Source organism: Nymphaea colorata, chromosome 2, assembly GCF_008831285.2.
Source record: "Nymphaea colorata isolate Beijing-Zhang1983 chromosome 2, ASM883128v2, whole genome shotgun sequence".
Classification (NCBI taxonomy): Eukaryota; Viridiplantae; Streptophyta; class Magnoliopsida; order Nymphaeales; family Nymphaeaceae; genus Nymphaea; species Nymphaea colorata.
Window position 1 is genome coordinate 31,923,764 of NC_045139.1, and position 21,429 is coordinate 31,945,192.

Below are 21,429 nucleotides of genomic sequence, written 5' to 3' on the forward strand. Positions count from 1 at the left end.
ACAAGTTGAGAGGAGACACAACAAGGCTGGTGTCATTTGGGCGGTTTGAAAACGATGTGCCGACCAGGACAACACATGGTTCATGAAGGCCATTAATTGCCATGGCTGTTCGCTTGCTCAAGTACAGTTACCAGTGTTCTAGTGTTTCATGGAAACTCTGGCTTCCCAAACTTGGTGATCATCACAAGGATCTTTCTATCTCATGTGTTACTTGTCTCATGTTCTTATCAGGAATCCACATGAAATTGGCCAACTGCCAATCACCAAAGCTAGAGAAAAGGATGTCCAAGCTACCACTTTTATTGAGGGGAATCAATGAAAATATCATCATTGACGCTGGCGGTTTTGCGTCAGGGAAGATTGGGATTCACTTAAAGGGCATTTGATGGTTTGAAATTTTGTTTCAGGAATGAAAATTTCAGAATAATAATTTCCTATCAAACTGGAATGAAATCAAAACTCTAAGTTTAGTTTCCTAATTCGGGAAAACAAATATCATGTTTGTTTAATCATTTCAGTTGTCAAAAAAATGAACATTTTGATTTTAAAATTTCATGATTCTATGTATATCAAACTTCCCCTTAATTTGGAGATGATTTGTCTTATGTGACACAAGCTTTGAACATGTCACTAAACATATTGATGGTACCAACATTTGACAGTCCAGGGTCGAAGCTTGAAATTTTTTATGAGATGGGCCGAATTAAAGTTTCTAAATTTTGACTAAGGCCGAAATATCATTTATCAAAATTTTTATATAGAACAAGTCAATTTTTTTTAAAATTTACATGTAATTTTTTTTTTAATTTTGAGGTGGGGCCAGGGCCCAAGTGGACCCTACCTTAGCTCCGTCCTTGCCAGAGTCGAATAGAAATGAAAAAAATTGCACTAGGTTTGATATTGATGATCGATTTAGTTCAAGCAATGATATTATCTGCAAAATTATTGATCAAAACGACCATATATGACGAATACATTTAGAATCTGACTTGAAAAAGTATGATCAATATGTAAAGATAGCTCCATGTTTTTGCCTACTTTATTTCAAGTTTGTTCGTGCATGTACCGGCTTCAGCTTTCGTTTTCCTTTCCATAAAATTAAAATTATGAGCATTCCACACACATGAGAAAGAAACTCAACTACTTATAGCAGTAGTAGAGGCAACGTGGGGCTGGTGTGAGTGCTGCCCACGCCAGCCCAAGACAGCCCAAGGTACTAGTACATAGTGTCCCATAGCAAAAAAATTTTGGCTCCGCCACTAGTTAGAAGTATGATCAATATGTACAACTTATAAGGGAAATGAGATACCTAAAGAAGCCGAAGCTCCTCAATTCTTTTTCAGCCCTTATGGTTTGGAGCTTTTTAGGAACCTAGGTGTTGCTTATCCAAAATGACTAAAATGTCACAATAATGCAAATATGATAACAAAGAAAAGCTTCATACCAAACCCAAAAAGAAAATTATCTAAAGCCTTATGATGAAAATTGAATAAACCAATTATTCTACTTCTCCAGTACTCTTTAATGAAGTAACGCACATGCCACAACAAAATAAATGTCTTGATTTACAGAATAAAATAAATATCAGTAAGACAAGAAAAGCATCAATATATATATCAATATATATATAGACTCTCCATAAGTTGAAGATTCGAAGGTACTCCAAATGGATTTGAATACCATATCAACAAGTGTTGCTAATATCAGTCAGTCATAGTTGGACATTTTTATCCCTCATTCGTATCGTGGTCCAAAATCCAAAATCCAAAAAGGATCTAATCAGATTACACAAAAAAAATCGGACCTAATTCAGTTTCAAAACTTGAAATCCGAATCTGAGTCCTGGTTAAATGAATTCAAATCAGATACGATCAACAGTTCTGGATTCGACCCAGCTCCAAATGGCCTTTATCGCATTCCAACACACCGAAGGGTAAATCCGTAAACAAGTTTTACGAGACAACCTGTTTGGTCATTTCCTCTTCAATCGTAACTTGAAAATCAAATAACAGAAATGTACGAAAATGCCCACAGTTTGAACCCAACAAATTGACCGTTCATAGGACGAATAAAAGGGGAAATTTACGTAAGTGGAACATTCGGGAAGACCGCCTCTTTCGTTATTTAGGTCTGCTGGACATATTTTAAAAAGATAGGGGCATTTCGGGTAGCATGTGAAAGTCAAAGCGGAACCGTTGAATGCACGGAGATGATGCTGTGGCCGTTAGATGGGAAAAGGCAGCCGTAGATTACTAGCCGTTATGTTGTTTCCCACACGGGGAGAAGGGGGAGAGAGGAGCAGAGGAAGAAGATGGTAAACTCTTAGCAGAAGAAACGAGCTTCTCTTGGACAGAAGAAGGAGCAGAAAATGGATTGGAATGACGAGAATAGCTCGGTGGTGGTGAAGCCCTCGAACACCAGAGGTACTAGGAACAATTGCCCTCTTGCCACATTCTCTTTTATTTTCTTTAACTTGAACCTTTGAATTTTTTCAGTTTGAAATATGATCGGTTATCGTTTCTTTCCTTTCTTTTTCTTTTTGTGGGGATTTGGGATTCGAAATCCGTAGGGGAGGGAGCTCACAGAGATCGGAAAGCACTCAGAGACGTCACACAGTTTGTGGGTTTACCACCTCTGCCTCCAGGGAACAACAAGCAGAGGTCTCCATGGTGATAAGAAATATATTGCCTTTTCTTTTTCTATTTCTCTGTGTTCTTTAGCGGTTCCAGGTTCTTTTCTCATTCTCCTGATGAATGTTCTTTATACTAAAAAAAATCAGCAATCTAAAGCGAGAAGTGCCGAACAGACCGATCACAAGGTGGGCGTTATTGATCCACTTTCTCCTTCTGCTCGTGTTCTTGCGATTTTCACTTAATTGGAACTGAACTTTTCTGCTTGGCTCTTCTGTTTAGACAATTAGCTGCGCTATTGGCAAATAAACGAAGTGGAGATCAGGTTAAGTAATTTCTTTTGGAGACAAAAGCTATATCTGGAAAAGAAGAAGCGGATTTTTCTTGTAACGATTCATGCAATACATTCTCACCAATTTTTTGGCCTTCTAGGATTTCAATCAAAAGAAGGAATGGGGAAAGGTTTTACGATTAGGACCAGAAGACAAGAAGAAAGCCGTCAACTGTGATCAGGGTTTACAAAAATCGCCAATCATCGAGATAAACAATGCGGAATCATCATACATGGAAGTGGACCCTTGTTTTCATACGATAAAGTACACGGTGGCTATACTTGATGAAGAAAGCGATGAGGAATCAACGGTGAGCATCACGGCTGAAGTTTGTTTATTCAGAAATCTGTATTATCTCTGATGCAGGGTACTTGGCCTTTTATTTTTATTCCTCTTACTGCAAAGTTTGAAAAGGAACAGCAGAATGATGATGAACTCAATGAAGTTGAGATGGAGGATGATATAAACATTGACCAGATAGATGCGCAGAATCCTTTGGCAGTGGTTGATTATGTAGAAGAAATCTATGCCTTCCATAGGCAAAGAGAGGTGAATGTATGATGCAATCCAGTGACCAATTGTTGGTTGTTCCCTGTGCATATTAGATTACAAAGAACTGAACACCATGAACACATTCCTCTTTTGATTTTTTTCAGAACTCAAGCTGCATATGCTCCAATTACATTGCTCGTCAACCAGACATTAATGAGAGAATGAGGGCTATTCTGGTCGACTGGCTGATCGAGGTCAATCAAATGACTGTCTCTCTTAATCTAATATTTAGTACTGAACTAATCTGCCATTGAGTTGCCTGGAGGTCATCGAAACCATTTTCTGCAGGTTCATTCCAGATTCAACCTTATGGATGAGACTTTATTCCTGACAGTGAATATTCTCGATAGATTCCTGCAACGTCGGACGATCATGAGGAAGAATCTTCAGTTGGTTGGTCTGACGGCCATGCTTGTGGCATGCAAGTATGAGGAAGTGCTGGTCCCAGTTATAAACGACTTCATTCTGATATCTGACAACGCATATAGCAGAGAGCAGGTTCTGGGGATGGTAATAGAGTTCTTTGTGAATTAGTTAATTATACTCCCTCAATAGATAAGTCTGTTCATTTCTCGAACATGGTACAGGAGAAACTGATAATCAACACATTGGAGTTCAATTTCTCGGAACCAACCCCATATGTTTTCTTGAGGAGGTTCCTCAAGGCAGTGCAATCTGAGAAGAAGGTAGTTTGTACTCTGCAATTGTAAATATGAAACACTCGTTCCAAGAGATTTCTTGTTGAATCGTTATATGTGACATCCCACAGATTGAATACCTCTCGTGCTACCTAAGTGAGCTCTCTCTTGTCGACTATGGAATGCTCAAGTACAGACCATCAATGGTGGCTGCTGCAGCGGTCTACTCTGCTCAATGTATGATCAAAGGATTCAAATGTTGGTCCAGGACTTCTGAACACCACAGTCGATACTCCGAAGATGACATACTGTGAGTTTTTTCAAATTATGTCGACTACCATATGCTCCATGACAGCTCATGGTGTTCAGAGCAACCATGGTGCTGCTGGAGATGTGTGAGTGTGCCGCATGTTTTCGAATAACACGTGATAACTCACATACCCAATGACAAGATTTAGTGTGATACTTAATCCCTATTTGATTTTCTTCTGAACCAGAGAATGTGCTAGAATATTGGTTCACCTGCATAAGAAGGCTGGTTCGGGGAAGCTAACTGGCGTATACAGGAAGTATAATACTCTTCGGTTTGATTTCTCTGCAACAACTGCACCAGCATTTTTCCTTCTAGATCAGTGTTCGTGACAAACTTTATCACAGATGAGGAAGTTGCTCCACGTCTTGTGCAATAGAAGTTGCAGCAGCATTCAAAGACATTAATACTGCTTTTCTTTTCCTGCTTTATGGTAGACAAGCATGCATAGATTTTCAGTTTTCCATGTTCAGTGGTTTACCCAGTCATTTCTAGTTGTCCAGACTTATGTGTAACTCAATAGTTGTGCTTTCTGTAAAACTAGAGATAGAATTGAATGAATATGACTTATATGTGACTTACCTCAATAGTTATGCAAGACAAGAAGAACGTTGTCAATGAAAACCTCGCTTTTCCAGTTTTCCCTTACATCGTGAAATTGTAATTTGTTTTATGAATTTCATACATGAGAAGGAAAGATCTGTTAACAAAAAGAAGTTGAAGGATATTTGCCAAAATGTCATTCAAGAGCATTACTTCTCCAGGTTATTTTCTTCTCATGTATTTATCAGCAAAGCTGTTTTCTTGAAGATTCTTCGAGATTACAGAAAATAAAAACATGTAAAAGTTGTAAAATTATGAGTTTCCTACTAAAATTTATACACAAAATATGTTAAAAATTAAAATTACGTTTCAAAACATCAAAAGAAGGAAAAGTACCACGATAACATTATCTCCAATAATATGTATATATTACTTAATAGGTTTTGCTAATCTGTTATCTCCAATAATAAGTATATATTACTTAATAGCTTTTGCTAATCTGCACCTGGATATCCTGTACACTTGACATGAACAAATTATTTTCAGTTCAAACCTGGATATCCTGTTGCATATAATGCGGCAAAGTTGTTTTTTTCGCTAAAATCTTGCGAAATTTTCGGCCATATTTTAAAAAGCTTAGAAAGAAACTCCATAAAATAAAATGCAAAAAATGTGAAAATAAAAAATGAACTAATAGAAAATGCCAAAAAACAACTAAAAATGTGAAAAAATGTGTTTTCATCGTCTTTTTTGGAATTTTTTCGTTTTGTCATTTTTTTCAAAAAGATGGGTCTTTTTACAGTTTTATACCACTAACCTAATTTTGAAGTATAAAACGAGTTTTTCTCGGGAAAAAGGGTTAGTTTTCTTCTTGAAGAATACGATTTAAACCTCTGCAAGTTCTATGTGAGTCTTTTTTTCCTTCTTTCGTAATTTTACAAAAACAGAAAGAGTAGTCTGTTGTGATCATGTATATTTTACGTACAGGAAGACACTCAAGCTGCTTATTCTTTATGACAATAATGACGAGGAGGGGGTGCTTGTTCTAATGAATACACTCATCCTCCTTAAATTTCATGAACGTCAAATGGTCTGGAAATATAATGTGGATTAGATTATAAATATTTGATTACTCGGAGTCTGATCATATTCGATGATTGGATCCAACAAAATGCTGCAATGTGATCGGTGACATGGAAGACGATAATGAATGGCCATGTTCACTTCTTTGGACTTCCATTTTATTGAATCAAAAAACAGATTGGTTGTACCATTTTTTAATACATAGAAAGGATCTTCCAAATACTTCAAAACCAAGTAATTTAATATCCAACTTGGCAGTATATGGCACTCCAATAATCCAACTTTGTCACATATCACTAGAGATCTCTGTTTTTTCTTCATTTTTTTACTCAAGAAAACTGCATACTGGCCGAGAGACTAGCACCCTTGGCCCCGGGTCCTATGCTTGCTTCGGCAAGCCAATGCCCAAATCAAACTCAGTAGTGTAAAACCCTAAAAATTTAGTATCATATTTAAGATTGTGAGAGATTTATAAAGGTTTATAAAGAGGGTTATTAAATAGATAGTTGTCATTGTTCCTAGCATTTTTGAGATTGGAGCTAAAACTGTTAGGATTTACCGAATCAGAGCCTCGAGCCCAGGAGTGGGTCTAATTGTTATAATGGTATCAAAGCCAGTTCAACACTCGAACCTAGGGTCCCACACACGCGGATGTGTGTCTTAAGGGGATGGATTGTAACACCTCAAAATTTTAGTCTCACATTGAAGATTGAGAGAGATATTCAAAAACTTATAAAAATAGTTATTAAATAAATAATTGTTCGCTTTTTTAGGTCTGGCGAACGGAGAGTGGATCTGATTGTCACAAGTAGTGTCCACACATGAATCAAACAAAATTAATGACAAATCTATGATCACTTCCAAACACGTTTGTTTCTTTTTTAGGGTTAGGAAATGACCAATTACATTAGAAGGGCAATTCTAGCACGCATTTCCATGCATACGACATGTGTCCTAGGAGGCAATACCGGCACATTTTTTTGTGCACATGACGTGTGTGGCAATCCCGACACATTTTTTGTGCACACACGACGGGTGTCCTAGACACATGCACCAATAATTCAGGATGCCTTTGGTTGTGCATTTTGATTACAAGTGACTCTTCCCAAATGGGGAACTGCAACATGTCTTGCCCAGCTTCTTGCCCCATTGATGAAGCCAACTTCATATTGCCTAGTCACGACCCAATGTTGAAGTCAGTTGTCTCTTTGCAAGAAAAGCTGTGGCCTCCATGAATGCTCAACTGCATCGAGTAGACAAGCCTCCCCAGGACGTGAGCATGGAGTGCTCTAGAAAAGCACCTTTATAAGATCCAATCACATTGCCAAAGAGTTAGACAGCCATGATTGAGCTTCAAAACAACCGTTCTCCTTGGCCACAGTTGAGTTTCAGAAAGAGCCACATGTGGGCCGGGGTGGGCAGTTGCCCACACCAGCTCTTCAAATGTTTTTAGACATACACCCTTCCAGATATAAATGTTTTTTAAACGTGTGCCCCTCCAGCGAATTTTTCTGGCTTCGTCACAAGAGTCCATATGTGCATATTGCAGAACTCAGTGCCATTTCTAGGGATGAGAATGAACGGAGCATAGATTCTCACCCTCAGGTGCCAAAAGCAGGCTCAGTACTCTTGGGGAGAAGGTGGAGGGGGGAGCGTAGGGGATTCGTCACTTTTATTGGGCAGTACGATGAAATACTCTTGTTGCTCATCAAAAGAATTTGGTATATATTGACTTGTAGGATTTTGTGAGAAATTTAGGTCTGTTATTAACCAGATTTGGATTGGGTGTTGAGTATGATGTTTGATTGAGACTTGACAAAGATTCTACCCGATTATACAGGAGTGTAAGATCTTATGCTACTCGTATCAGAATTTTACCCTAAGAATTAGGGTTTCGGTCCAAAACTAAATTCTAATCCAATTATATGAGGTCTGGTAAGGCCTGAACTTGAACTATCTAAATTCTTGTTGTTGTTTCTTTTTTTTTCGCTTACAATTGAAAACCTAGCTTTGAGGTTAGCCAACCTATAATGGGTCAGACTTGGGCCGGCTATTTGACCTACGGACCAGCCCGTTAAGAAAGAAAAAACTAGCAAGGTCGGGCCGGCCTGGGTTGGAGATCCCGGGGGGTCTCGCTTGGCATGAGACACACCTATAAACCCCGTCTCTCCATATTTTTCATTTTTTATTTCCTTTTCTCTCTCTCTTCATCTTCTTTAGCGAGAAGTCAATCATCCCTACCGTCGTCTATCACCACGGGTTTATGAGAAATTAGAAAAAAAAAAAAAAGCACTGATAGTCTTCAATGGTGGACATTGAGCTGGGTACCAAACAGACATAAAATTGACGGTTAGGTCAAACCTGATAACTAAACAGACAAGCTCCGGGTGCGCCCGAATCTAGCTTTGTGGAGCCTTGGCCAGGTAGAAAGCTACCAACCAAAAAGAAAGGGTTAGTAACTTTGTCACTTTTTCTAGAAAAAGGTAAAAGAAGAAATGACAAAGAAGTAGCTCCAAGAAATTGCCACGGCTTCTAATAAGAGACACCACACATAAAGATGGCTAACGACCAAGAACGCTTCATTGTCTTTGTCTTTCCTTTCGTTTTCTCAAATTCACCATGAGCAACTGCTTTTTTAGGTTAATTTCATAGAATTCCTTCTTCTAGGATTTTTCATACGAGCTCATTGAGAACTCAAAACTTTAATGTGAAGTAAAATGTGATCTAGGGGTTTGACCCGTTTGGTTGGATTAGTCTTCCATAAGTGGTTAGTCGCTGGTTCAAATCTTAAAGGTACTTGTTCTGTAAGTTTCAGATGAGCAGGCGGGGTATTTCATCACATCCGTGCCTTAAGTTGACATGTGTCAGGCCTATTGGGTATAGGAGAATTATGTGTTGGGTTTTAACTCTTTAGAGTAACGATGAAGTCTTTAGTTGCGGGTGAGTAGGGTTTGACCCACTACCCGAAAAAGGCCGAAGCTCCCGGCCAACCCCTCATTCTCCAAGGTACATGGCCTACATCGTGTTTTGAGATGCCACCCCTACCATACTTCAACTTACGTGTCGATGGCCCCTCGTTTGCAACAAAGAGAGTTGGCCCTCGAGGAATCAAAGTGAAGTCTGGTCGCCTACCAGCGCTATTCAATCCCATTGGACCAACGCCCTTGGGGATAACGATGAAGTCTTTAGTTGAGGGTGATTTCATTCAAGTAATTTTTTTTTTTAAAAAAAAAGAACAAAGAGAAGTGAAGTGAGATGTGCCAAGGAAACTACTTGAATCCATATTTCATTTTAGCACTACATGGCATGTGAGAGAGATCCATAATGGAAGGGAAAAGTGGATGAGTGATACATTGAGGAACTCACACAGACACACACACTCTCTCTCTACCAAGGAGATGTTCCAATGAATCTATAGTACTATGGATTATGAATAATACAAACAAACAATAATTGGTTGAAAATCTAGGCAATTAATTGTCACACTCAATATATATTGAACTTACTTGATGAATAGAGATCCCAGTCTATATTTAAATATAGAATCTTTCCTTTTATTTAATTTTATGATATATATATATATATATATATATATATATATATATATATATCGAATATATAGTCTTTCTTTTTATTTAATTTGGTTAAAAAACAGTCCCAAAGGTGCATTGGCAACTTGCAGTTGCTTGGCCATGCATGCTTTTCAAGATAAAGTGAATATTTTGCGACAGTTTTAGTGATACAAAATCTTAAAAACCATTCAACTATAGAGGTAGTTAGCTGCATTCAATTTTCCTATATATATATATATATATATATATTTATTGAGAAATTGATTGACCATTTGAGTGAGAGTCAAAAACCAACCCAATTAAAATTAAATATTGATTTTTTTTTTACAATCTAACTCTTATAGATGTAACCATGAAAGTTACTTTGGTGAGAAACATGTATTGAGGTAATCACTTTTTTACTTGAATAATGTTTTCTTTAATAGTAAAAAAGTGAACGGCTCATATAAAGTCAAAAATATTATAATAAAAAAAAAGCAAACATTTTACAAAAAATAGCTTGATTTAAAACATTATTTAATAGTAGTCTACTGTTTATATACATTAAGATGTTCACGTTCTATTTAAAATATTCTTTTAACACAATCTAAGAGGTTTTTTTTTTTTTTGGTCTCTTGCCTTCGCGGCCCGATATTTACCAATTACCAATCTAACCATTGACATAATCTCATTGTATTCGTTGAATTATGCTCGCTGAGACAATTTCTCTCCAATTATTGTCTTTTCATATGTATTTAAAATTTTTATTATTTTAATATGCGTTGTGTCCTTTTTATATAAGTTTTTTTTTTTTTTTGCCAAATAAACGACAATCCATTCAGCTGATCTTGCCTGGTGTGACGATTCACTGAGTCAACATTGTTTATTATTATTATTATTTTTTCTTATCTGCTTTTCAAGATTGCCTTATCTCGAAATATATTTAAATTCAATAATTGGCCTGACACTGTTCAGAACACCACTTTTTCCAGAACCTTTTTTTTTTTTTTGTCGCCATGTTGATGACAGGAAAGCCCCATTTATGGAAATATTTGAATCCATTCCTCACTTGTAGTTGACTAGAACTTTCCTTTCTGGATTCTCTTGTGCAACATCTTATAAGGCAGATGCAAGCATACATTAATCTCGGTAGACTGTTTAACCCTTCTGTTATTGGCAGCTTATGGCCACAAATGATAAGTTAGCCTTAAGAGGCATACTAATGGAAAGGGAGCGGTCGGAAAAGGAGCGGCCGATAACCGGCCGATGAATATTAACCGGCCGGTGAGTATTTGGTCATCAGTTTAATTCTTGTGAGCGTTATTTTCTTAAATTTGATGAAGTAGGGTGCAGCATCGGATTGAAGGTATACTATTCTTACACTCAATGCTCGCACAACCATGGGCCATGTGGCCGAGGAGAAAAAGTGCGGGGGTGGCTTCGGGTGCCAAATTGGCATCATGGATAGGTCAAAGCCATTCGAAAAACCTGTTATCACTTTTCTGCGACCAACCAAAATGCTATTTGTCTACTTTTGAAGTACCAAGGTGTCATTCTACCTAAAATCTCATGTTTGACCCCCCCCCCTCTCTCTCTCTCTCTCTCTAAATGAACAATACAATGGTGTGCTGCAGAAGCAAGCCTTGCTTTGACAAGTCATCTTTCATGAAAGGATAGTAGTGGTGGGAAGTGGCAAAAATACACTTAGCTAGTAATTTTTCATGGAAGGGGCTAAATTATAGTTTCAAAATTTTTTGACCGGAACTGAAATACCATTTTTTAAAATTTTTGTATAAGATACATAAATACTTTTAAAATTTATGTGTAAATTTTTAAAAAGAAATTTTCAGAGGTGGGGTCAGGCCCATGGAAACCTTCATCAGCCCATGAAAAATTTATCCAAATGGCTTATTGTCATACAGTATGATTCAAAAATCACATTGAATGTCGACGCCACAAGTGGACTTTGCCCACAAGCGTCTCTTAGCAAAAAAAAAAATCCTCGCTTCGCCACTCGTAGTAAGAGACTAGTCCACAAAGTTGTGGCAATGGGCTGAGAAGATTCATTCTGAACATATTCATTAAGCATCAAGAGTCTCACCAATGTGGGAGAGATATATAGTACCTGCTACTTCCTCCTCCATCCTTTGGTATTTAAGAATTACTCTCAAAAGTTAAGGGCCTAAGCTTTGGCGGAAATAAAGTATAAGCTATCTAGTGAGTTACTATTCCCACTGTTTAGCTGAAAGTATTCCAAAACTTTATTTTGAGCACAAAGCATCGTTTTGGAGGCAAAACAACCTTTCCGAAGCATATGAGTGACATTAAAAGACTGACAAACTTCGATTTCAAAACCCTAAAACATTCACCAAAAATTGCATTTTTGTATATATAACCCAACACAAACAAACTAGTTTCTATAAATATCAAAAACCCAATTTTTTCCAAAAATTAGTTTTCACAACAAACAACTTTTTTCTCATGGTGGTATCCATACATGTAATTCTTTCCTAAATTTATTTGATATTTCCTGCATCATTTTTTTTATTAATCAAAAGTAAAACTCTTAAAAGTAAAACTCTTTCAATAGGTTGCCGTATAGGTGGTTGGTTAGTTTTCATTTCAAAAGTTTTTTTGTTTTTTTGTGTCGTAAAAGGATCATTTCATTTTTTTTTTTGGAGGGTGGTAGGTCTACTTAGCGTGGCAGCGGCCTGTCTCCCTTCAAAATTTCAAAAAAAAAAAAATACATGTAGTTTTTTTAAATTTCACTATATCAAGATATTGAAAAATTTTACTTTGATTTCTGTGAAAATTTTTAAAGTATGGTTCAACCCTCTTAATAGAAAATTACTAACTCAGCCAATTAACTCATCCTAAAGTAAAAGGTGGACATGGATTCTCCAAAAGAAATAGCTAACTGCAAGGGGAAAATGTATATAAATACAAAAGCTTTTCCCCTTCTTGTACTTTAAACTTGCAGTGCTTGCAGCTGTATGTTCGTCGTCGTCAAGTTATCAAGAAGAAATGGACAAAAAAAAAAAGGAAGACGACAAGAAACAATGAAGCCTCCATGAGACTAAAAGAGCCTGAATCATTTCAGCAGGAACCAGAGCATTAGCCATTAAAGCATTCCAAAACTCCAAACTACCACTGAAAAGAAAGATATGATATGATGTTTCTGTCAACAAAAGCACCACCAAGTTGAAGAAGAAAACACACAACAGACCACAGGAACGGGGCCATCCCCACATGATCCTAACATCAGTCATCTCCCCCAAGTTTTGCCCAATTTTTCTCTGTAACACATCTTGGGTGCACTTCATATCCACATGTTATGCATTGGTACGCCCATACCGAGCCCTGCTCATCACACTCACAGCATATGAACGGGCCACCTCCAGACGAAGCAGAAACCAGCCGGAGCGGATGATGATGACCGGAATGCAGCCGGAACTTGGGGAAGCTCTTAGCTTCCTCATCCATTCGTTTCTCTAGTGACCTGACATGGTCTTGAGTAAACGGATAAGCATTCTCCATGTACAGGTTGATGAGGCTTCTACCCTCTCCGGTCACGCTCTTGCCATCTGGTCCAATAATAATCAGACAAGGAATTCTTCTTACGTCAAAGTATCTGACCAGAGATCTCGTTTTCTCATCATTGAAGGGCACAGCCAGCCATGGCATGACCTCATAATATAACTCGAATGTTGCTTCGTCTCTGTCACTAGAAACGAAGACTACTTCGAACTGATCTTTGGTACCCATCGCTCGTTTGATCTTATTGTAGACAGAAATCAATCTTGGCGTGAATTTAAAGCCTGGCGAGCACCATTGAGCCGAGAAGTAGAGTGCCACAGTCTTCCCCACCAGAGAAGTTACCGGCACCTGCTTCACAGATGAGTGGGAGCGCAAGAAGTCTCTTCCTGTTGAAGGATTTGACAGGAGGGAGACGATGGTCTGCTTTGATCTCTTTTCCTCATCTTCTTTCCTTAGATATTCCACTCGCTTCGTAGTGAATGGAAAGGCGTCAACGCCGTACTTGTACACGAGATCCACGCCTTCCGCCTGCGTTGTCTTCATCTCAGCGTCGAGGAAAATCAAAGAGGGAATCCCTTCGATCTGAAACATCCCGCTCAGCATCTTTCTCGACTCCAAATCCGAGAATGGTACAGCAAGCCAAGGCATTGAAGCTCGGTACTCGTCGAATGAAGCCGCGTTCTCGTCAAAGGAGATGAAGACGATCTCGAACAAGGCACCTTGTTCCTTAAGCTTGCCATAGAGAGAAGCTAAGACTGGAGTGAACTTTTGGGATGCAGAATTCCAGTTTGCAGAGAAGTAAAGGCCCAGTATGTGTCCTTTCAATTCTTCTACTTTTACCTGGATAGAGAACAGGATACGATTTATCACTTCTCCATTCGAAAGCAGTGACTCGCTATCCGTATTAAAAGCAGTTTAACAGTCTTACTTTCACCTTTTTCTTCTTTGCTTTTGCGTCCCATTTGACTCTGGGACCCTGATCTGTCAGTATAGAATTACTTTTTTCAAGCAAGTGAATAATATCAATGTATATGAACTTTAAATGTGAGTCTGTGACATCGATATATATATATATATATATATATATATATATATATATATATATATATATATATATGCATTCAAGGCCATTAACCAAGTATGGTCAATATATGACAGCCTGATGGTTATGATCATGTAGAAGAAAGGACCACGTAAAAGTTTACAAAGGAGTATGGAAGGGATATGAATTTTTGCAGGAGTTACATCCTGCACGTGATGTCGTCCTGGAGTGGGTTCAACATAAGGCCAAATAATATCTGACCAAGCAACAGAAAGTTAGCTGCTCGAGTAGAGTCATGTTAAGACCTCAGATCTCTCGTTTATTACAGGCCAAAATAGATGATCTTAAACTCTATGGTTCGCGGCCTCTAAAATCATTATTCATTGTCACTACTAGGGTTTTAAGGTGTTGTTTACTGTAAACTTTAAACTGCACCAACAATTTTGTTCTAAGAATTCCAACTTGATTGTTTGTGTCTTTCTGATATACCACAAGTTTTTCCCTCTTAGTGCAACTAATGATTCAAAATTTTCTGCGTGTTTTGTGAACACGAAATTTGAGACATGAAACGAGCTTTTTACCTGAGAGTCTTGTGAGAATGTTTTCCTTCCGTTCTTAAGAACAACAAGATGGTCCTTTGTTCATCTCTTTTACAGTAACATTTTATCTATTAAGTGCAAGCAATCGTTCTTCCAAAACCGCTATCAGATCCTTTCTCTCCCTCACTGGCGCCCTTTTGTCTTTGCAAGCATGTGGAATATATTTCACAGAAATTCCTGGGTACTTTGTGGATAGAGAATTTGAGGCATGAAATAACTTTTTTACCTGCAGTGAGAATGTTTTCCTTTCTTCAGTATGGTACTCTCAAATACTTTATAAATGTACGCATATGCTTCCTTCTTTATGAATGCAAACAATTACACGATGTACCTGCGTACTGCTGTTATTAATGTTTAGGACACACAGTACAAAGTTTGCAGACGATCAGCAGAGAATGGTCTAGAGATATATGGAAGACTCCACTATATATGTGTGTGTGTGTGTGCATACACACCCGTCCTTTTCTAAAACTTTTGAGCTATGGAGATATATTAATTTCCGCTCACCATGGATTTTATGGTACTGCTTGAAAACTCCATCGACTTTAATTTGAAGAATCGCAAGAAACCTGCATGTGTTTAAGAGCATGGCTTTCTGTATATGAATACTCAATATCAGCACCATCAACAAAAAGATATAAACGTAAGTTATGCCGGGAGACATACAGGCTTATGGTTATGGGGTGTGAGAATCGGTTGCAAATGCGCTTATATTTTCCATTACAGACACAGTTTTTGCTTAGTGGGCTGTACGTTGTAGAAAAGAAAAAGTTTGATGTCCTGAACAAGAAACGAAAAGTGAAGAGAACAGAAGACAGACCATCTTCTTGAGAGAGAAAGAGGAAGAGAGAGAGAGAGAGAGGACCTGAGTTCCATGGGGAGATATGAGGAAGTCACTGTATGAGGTTGCCAAGAGAGAGGTAACGGTACAGGAGTTACAGCGTCCTCCTCCAATTCCTCCTGCTCCACATGCACCTTGCTGTCCTTTCTCCTCCACCATCTCTCTCTTCTCTTTTCTTTTTCCACTCTTCACGCCCGGCCAGGTGAAATCTGCCTCTCTCGCAGAGAAAGAAAGAAACCAGGAAAGTCTTAACAGTAAGGAAAGGAAGCAGGACGCAGCAGAAGAAGGAATATTAGAATTTTAAAAGCGAACTTCCGGGGAGATTTCTGTCTCTTACCTATCGCTTCCAGATCGCCCTTAATCACGTAGAAGAAGCGCTGCCCAACAAACCACGAAGCTGAAAGCTTCACACCCATCTCCATCTCCCTCCCTCTCTCTCTTTTCTGTCGCCACCGCAATGAATGAAAGCGACTAGAGACTGGAAATTCCGATGCCTAACCCTCTGTGCCACGGCAACGTGTCCCGCTGCGGAGGGGAGAAGGACCCCACCGCGATTTATGGCGAGGCGGGTCCCCCCTCACTTTCTTCCCTCCGGCGATGGAGGACGCGTGGTGCCGGTCGCTTTCCGGCCGTCGCTGTCGTTGGGTTTCTGCTCCGGCGGACACGTGCACCTCGAACCAGCTGCCCGCGTCCCCCCTTCCCTCGTCTTCCCCGGAGGGGACTCTTCTCTGGTTGTATTATCTGGATGACTCCAGTACTTTTCTTTGTTTTCAAAAAATTGGCAATGATTGATTGAAATATACAAAAAAAAAAAAATACATAAAGAGATATGAGAAACTAAAGTTTTTGTGTGTGAAAAGCATCTTATAGGAGGAATACATGCTGGTCTACTGGAAGAGTGTTTATTTTGAATTCTTAAGCATCAACTTTTTCTACTACCAAAAAGATGATAATGGAGCTTAGCTGAAGTACTTAAGTGAGTCTGATATCAAAGGGGAATAAGAGAATTGGTGGATCTTTGAATTTTTTGATGGATGAAATGTTTTTCTGTTCATCACTTTTAAACAGTAAAATACTTTAACTGTATAATACCATGTATCAGTTTTTAACGTATGGCATCAAGTAGTTGGAACATTTTATCGTCGCAGGTAAAATACCTTAATAAATAACTACTATAATACAAATATGCTTAGTTTTGAACTTCAAATATGTGAATTTGAGAACATGCAATTCTATGGCAGAATTCAAACCTGAGTCGAAAGAATTCCTCCATGATGTTAAAGGGGTGTCAAGGAACATGCTGCCCTATTTAGCGTGCTCAGATTTTATATTGGTTGGATTTGAACCCATTTTTAAAAAACATAAAAGTTCGAATCTAAGTTCAAATTTGAATTTATGAACCAAACCACTTTCTAATTAAACATCACAAGTTTTTAGCGTTCTCTACCAAACGCTTTTTCTTTTTCTTTTTGGGGATCGTGAAAATAAAAAAAATCAGGTGGTTATCTGAATTATAGACAAACATTAGGGTTTTATATGAAATGATTTGCTGCCCCTTCAATCTACTTTGCCCGTTACCTTCTCTTCGACGGATTTCTTAGCCGGCCACAACTCTCTCTCTCTCTCTTCTTTCTCTCTCTCTCTCTCTCCATATCTTGAGGGCATCGGTTGGTCAGATAGGCGGCATTGTATAATGTGTCAGCAGGTGTTCAACAACTAAACGCCGCCACGTGCTTCCTTTTATTTTTTCTTTGTTCTGTTTTTTTGAAATACTTACAGAATTATACCTTTTTTTTAATAGTTTACGAATAAAAATATTTATACATAAAGAGGTAATGTTCTACATAGATTCTATATTGACTTGCTTTACACTAAAAAAAGTTACCTTGCTACTTTTGGTGGTGCAATATGTGGATGAGGTTTTCATGCTTTGGAAACACGTACGTGTCCCTAGAGCAGCCACAATAATTCCCCGATATCTCATTCAGCTTTGAATGAAGTAATCCTCGAGTCAGTCACAGCATCATTCAACAGTAATGCACCGGATAATGTGTTTAATATTCAAATATTATGACCATAATATATATATACATAAGTCAAAACTACTAAATACCAAAGAAATAAAATTTAGAAACATTTCACCATTGCTTCATTGCTAAAGCCACCATAAATCAGCAGTATGTAAATAATCATTAATATGAATATAGCGACTGTTTTTATCTAAAACTTATAAAATTTTAGTCATTCTACTATTATTTCAGAAATCTTTTTTTTTTCTCTATAATAAAGAAGAACAAAGCGAGAGATAATAGTAATTTGTTATTCACTAATTTATTCGGCAGCATTTTGTTTCTTGTAGAAAAGGTGCAAACTTGTATTGCCTCAATATCGTATTAGTAAGGAGATGATACAATAATATGTATTTAGCTGATGGGGGTCTGATTCTTATCAATATTAGCAATAATAGTAGAGAATACCTTTTAACCCAAAAAAAATCATGTACTTGGTCCCAAAAAGTACTTGAGAAAAAATTTGTTGGGATATTAAACTTGACACTTGTATTTAAACACGCAGCTAAATTGATGGGATTTTAACACCTGTTGGCAACAGAACACGAATCCCCAAGAAAGGAATCAGGCGCCACTTTATCTACCATGAAAAGGTGCACCACTTTTTTGTTAGTAGTAGGTCGGAAAACCCCATTTTCTTTCATTTTCCCAACTTGTGTTTGATAGGAAAGATTTTATCTAATTTTTGTTTCGTGGGAAAACCTTTCCAAGTACAATAACACAAAGAATTTCACTAGACTACCAAACGCCCCTACAGTGCAGGAGGACTATAAATTGAATGTAATGCACTTTGGCACAACCCAAAAATGCAAAAGTTCAAAAGAACCATACTTATCTATGATGTGCTTGTAATATGACTGGTTCCTACTACCCGGTGTTGTTAAATAACTAAATATCTAAAAATCGCAAAGGTTGTGTTTGTTTCACCTGGAATCTCAATCCATGATGATTTAAGATCTTAGGATTTCAGATCCATAGATTTAAGATCAGAGTGTCCCTCATCTTACCTTAAATTCATGATTTTTAACATGTTATTGTTTAAGATTTCTTAAAACACACCTTTTTATGCAATATCTGAGTTCCTCAGCTATCAAATGCAACCTGAACGTGCATGGGATAAAAGTACTAACAACAGTTTATTATATGACACAGTTTATAGTGTCTTTAACAATGGTTTATGGTCCATGTTGTTATAAGTTATAAATATTTAGTCATCCCATAACATCTGGTAGCCTGCTGATTTCAATTTTCGGTTATAATTTTGTTTCCCTCGTAATTTTGTTACATGAACAGCTAAATTAAAACCTTTTGGGTTCTATCTTCTTTTTTTTCCTCCTCTATCAAATTTGTCGAAATCATTTCGATGTGTAAAACAACAACTAGTCACCTTCGCAATGATTTAGAATATGTGATTATACAAGCCGGAAGGCTGTGGGCTCTCTTTTCCACGATTTCAAAGGATAATAACATTGATCAAGTTGGAAATCAATAGAAACTAAGGGTGTGTTTGTTTCATCATGGATCTGAGATCTATAGTGATATGAAATCTTTAGGATCTCAAATCCATAGATTTAAGACCGGATCCCCCCTTCGATCCAACCTTAAATCCATGGTTTTTAACATGTAAGGTAGATTTAAGATCCACGTTACAGAAATCCTCAGTTTGTTTAAACTGAAGATGTTGGGAAGCACATCTTTTAATGCAACTTCTTAACTAAAATCCGAAGCTATCAAACGCAACTTAAAAGAAGCTGAATCCAGAGTAAACCCTAAAAGCAAGGGGAAAGGGGAAGAGCTTAGGCTCTTGTTTGGGCGGCGGAATAACCTCCCGCTTGCCCAAACTCGCATTATATAATTACATAGCCATAATTAAGTCCATGATCATTTTTTTAGTTAAAAAAAATAAAATGAAAAATTTAGATAAGCTCAAGTTCTGATGCCGTAAAAGAAACAAACTCTTCGTTACATCAAAGTGTCCAACAACGCCAAGCAGAAAAAGAAAGACGAAACACTTTCCAAGTCCGGCGTGGGAAAGGTGATCACGTTTGTGTCAAACACGAAGTAAAAAATTGACCACTTATCAAAGCTAGCGTTCCATCAAATCCCATATGTAGTGACAGTTCCTGTTCTATCCATCCGGCCTTTACCTAACACGTCTTAATCCGATTCTGCCTAATTGAATTATTGAATTCAAATTTGGATTGCGATCTGAATCATATGAGCAAAACCAAATTGGATTCAACTGGCGTGTGAGCCAACATTCATATCTAATTAGCTCGTATCTTCATCAGATCACAATCCATTAGTATCATCAAAATTTTATACCTAACCAAATCTAATCAATAACAAATCCAATCGATTCAGGTGTTCAATCCAGAAGACCTTCTTACCCATGACTTATTTTTTATCATTGTTTTATTTATATATGTATTATATGTTTTGTAACAATCAATTATATATATATATATATATATATATATATATATATATATATTTTTTTTTGTTCTAATCAAGCTAAGGCCAGGCTGCAGATATGAGCTGCCGAGCCCGACTTCTGATTGGGCAGGTCGGCCTGATGTCCAGTCTTACCTTTAGCCTCTCAACTCCATCCGTGCACGGAAGTCAATATGGATCCCATCGAGCCCCACAAGAGGTTTCTTACATGTGAGGAAAATGTATGATCACTCTTTCTTAATTTTTTTTTCCTTTGATAAGCAATAAGGATAGAGATGTCAACGTAGCAGATTTGAATTAGATGTATGTATATTCACATATTCGGATTCAAATATGAATAAAGAAAGTAATATCCCAATCCGATTTTCACGATGTGAATCAACAGAACCCAATTTTTAAAGATGCAATCAAATCCTAATCTGAATTTTAAATGGAATTTGAACCACATTACCATATGTTGAGAACCCAGCTTATTTAAAACTAAATTCCATCTGAATTCGAATCCCATTGGAATATTTACGTAAATCCAAATATGATAGGATGTAATTTCTTATATCCAAATCCAATTCAATTTCTTCTTAATCAGATGTTAACCTTTTTCTTATTTAATTGATTTGAAACGGTTCAATTGGATATCGGATCCAAATTGGATCTATTGACATCTCTAACTAAGAAAATCTTTTGTTCTCTTATGTTGCTATCTTGGTGGGTCTATTTTGGAATCCCATTGTACCTCTCATCCATTTTGCAGTGCATACCATCTCATTTTTACAGTAAAGGTGGAGAGCCCACCTACAGCAGGCGTTTTATCAAAATATTCAGATCTGAGTTCCCTCCCTTGCCAAATCTGACTAAACGAATTTGAAATCCAAACAAGTATCAGATCCAATAGATCCATTTACATTTCTACTCCAAATTCATAAGAGATGTACTCAAATCTGTTTTCCATCACTATGATAGATAAAACCATGGATTTTCAAACTCCCAACCCTCTTAAGCCAAAAACACAAACTGACATCGGCGGAGCCAGGATTTTTTGGCTGAGGGGCACTTTGCATCCCCAACTTGGGTCTGATGTGGGCGGCATCACATGTGACTGAAACCAGGCCTAGTTCACTGTAATGGTATTTTTGAAGGTCTGGTGTGGGCGCTGGCCCACACTAGCCACACGCACATACGTGCATCACACATTCACACAAACACAATTGCCTGAAAAAATGGAATATTTAAAGGATGTCAAACAAAAAG

General features: G+C 37.6%; 2 protein-coding genes across 14 annotated transcripts; one reads left to right on the forward strand and one right to left on the reverse strand.

The window, feature by feature from the left end:
• The first annotated feature begins 2,269 nt into the window (after positions 1-2,269).
• On the forward strand, positions 2,270-5,049 carry LOC116248361 (G2/mitotic-specific cyclin-2-like). Of its 4 annotated transcripts, none has more exons than XM_031621108.2 (11): positions 2,270-2,423; positions 2,570-2,669; positions 2,780-2,818; positions 2,913-2,955; positions 3,063-3,272; positions 3,368-3,517; positions 3,619-3,708; positions 3,803-4,024; positions 4,102-4,200; positions 4,284-4,462; positions 4,650-5,049. In XM_031621108.2, exons 1-11 carry the CDS (start codon positions 2,369-2,371, stop codon positions 4,792-4,794), a joined length of 1,332 nt encoding a protein of 443 aa, XP_031476968.1. In that variant the 5' UTR covers positions 2,270-2,368; the 3' UTR covers positions 4,795-5,049. The 4 variants fall into 4 exon arrangements, with proteins under 4 accessions (XP_031476968.1, XP_031476969.1, XP_031476971.1 ...); XM_031621109.2 differs by having other exon boundaries at positions 3,368-3,511; XM_031621111.2 differs by having other exon boundaries at positions 3,377-3,517.
• Positions 5,050-12,692: 7,643 nt separating this feature from the next.
• On the reverse strand, positions 12,693-16,153 carry LOC116248297 (probable nucleoredoxin 2). 10 transcript variants are annotated; one of them, XM_031621010.2, is made up of 5 exons: positions 15,996-16,153; positions 15,683-15,867; positions 15,325-15,412; positions 14,111-14,157; positions 12,693-14,016 (listed from the first exon to the last, which is right to left on the reverse strand). In XM_031621010.2, the coding sequence occupies exons 1-5, from the start codon at positions 16,078-16,080 to the stop codon at positions 12,901-12,903; spliced, it is 1,521 nt and encodes a 506-aa protein (XP_031476870.1). In that variant the 5' UTR covers positions 16,081-16,153; the 3' UTR covers positions 12,693-12,900. The 10 variants fall into 10 exon arrangements, 8 of the variants coding, with proteins under 8 accessions (XP_031476870.1, XP_031476869.1, XP_031476874.1 ...); XM_031621009.2 differs by having other exon boundaries at positions 14,105-14,157; XM_031621014.2 differs by lacking the exon at positions 15,996-16,153 and adding an exon at positions 15,484-15,564 and having other exon boundaries at positions 14,105-14,157; positions 15,325-15,386; positions 15,683-15,826.
• Between the last annotated feature and the right edge of the window lie 5,276 nt (positions 16,154-21,429).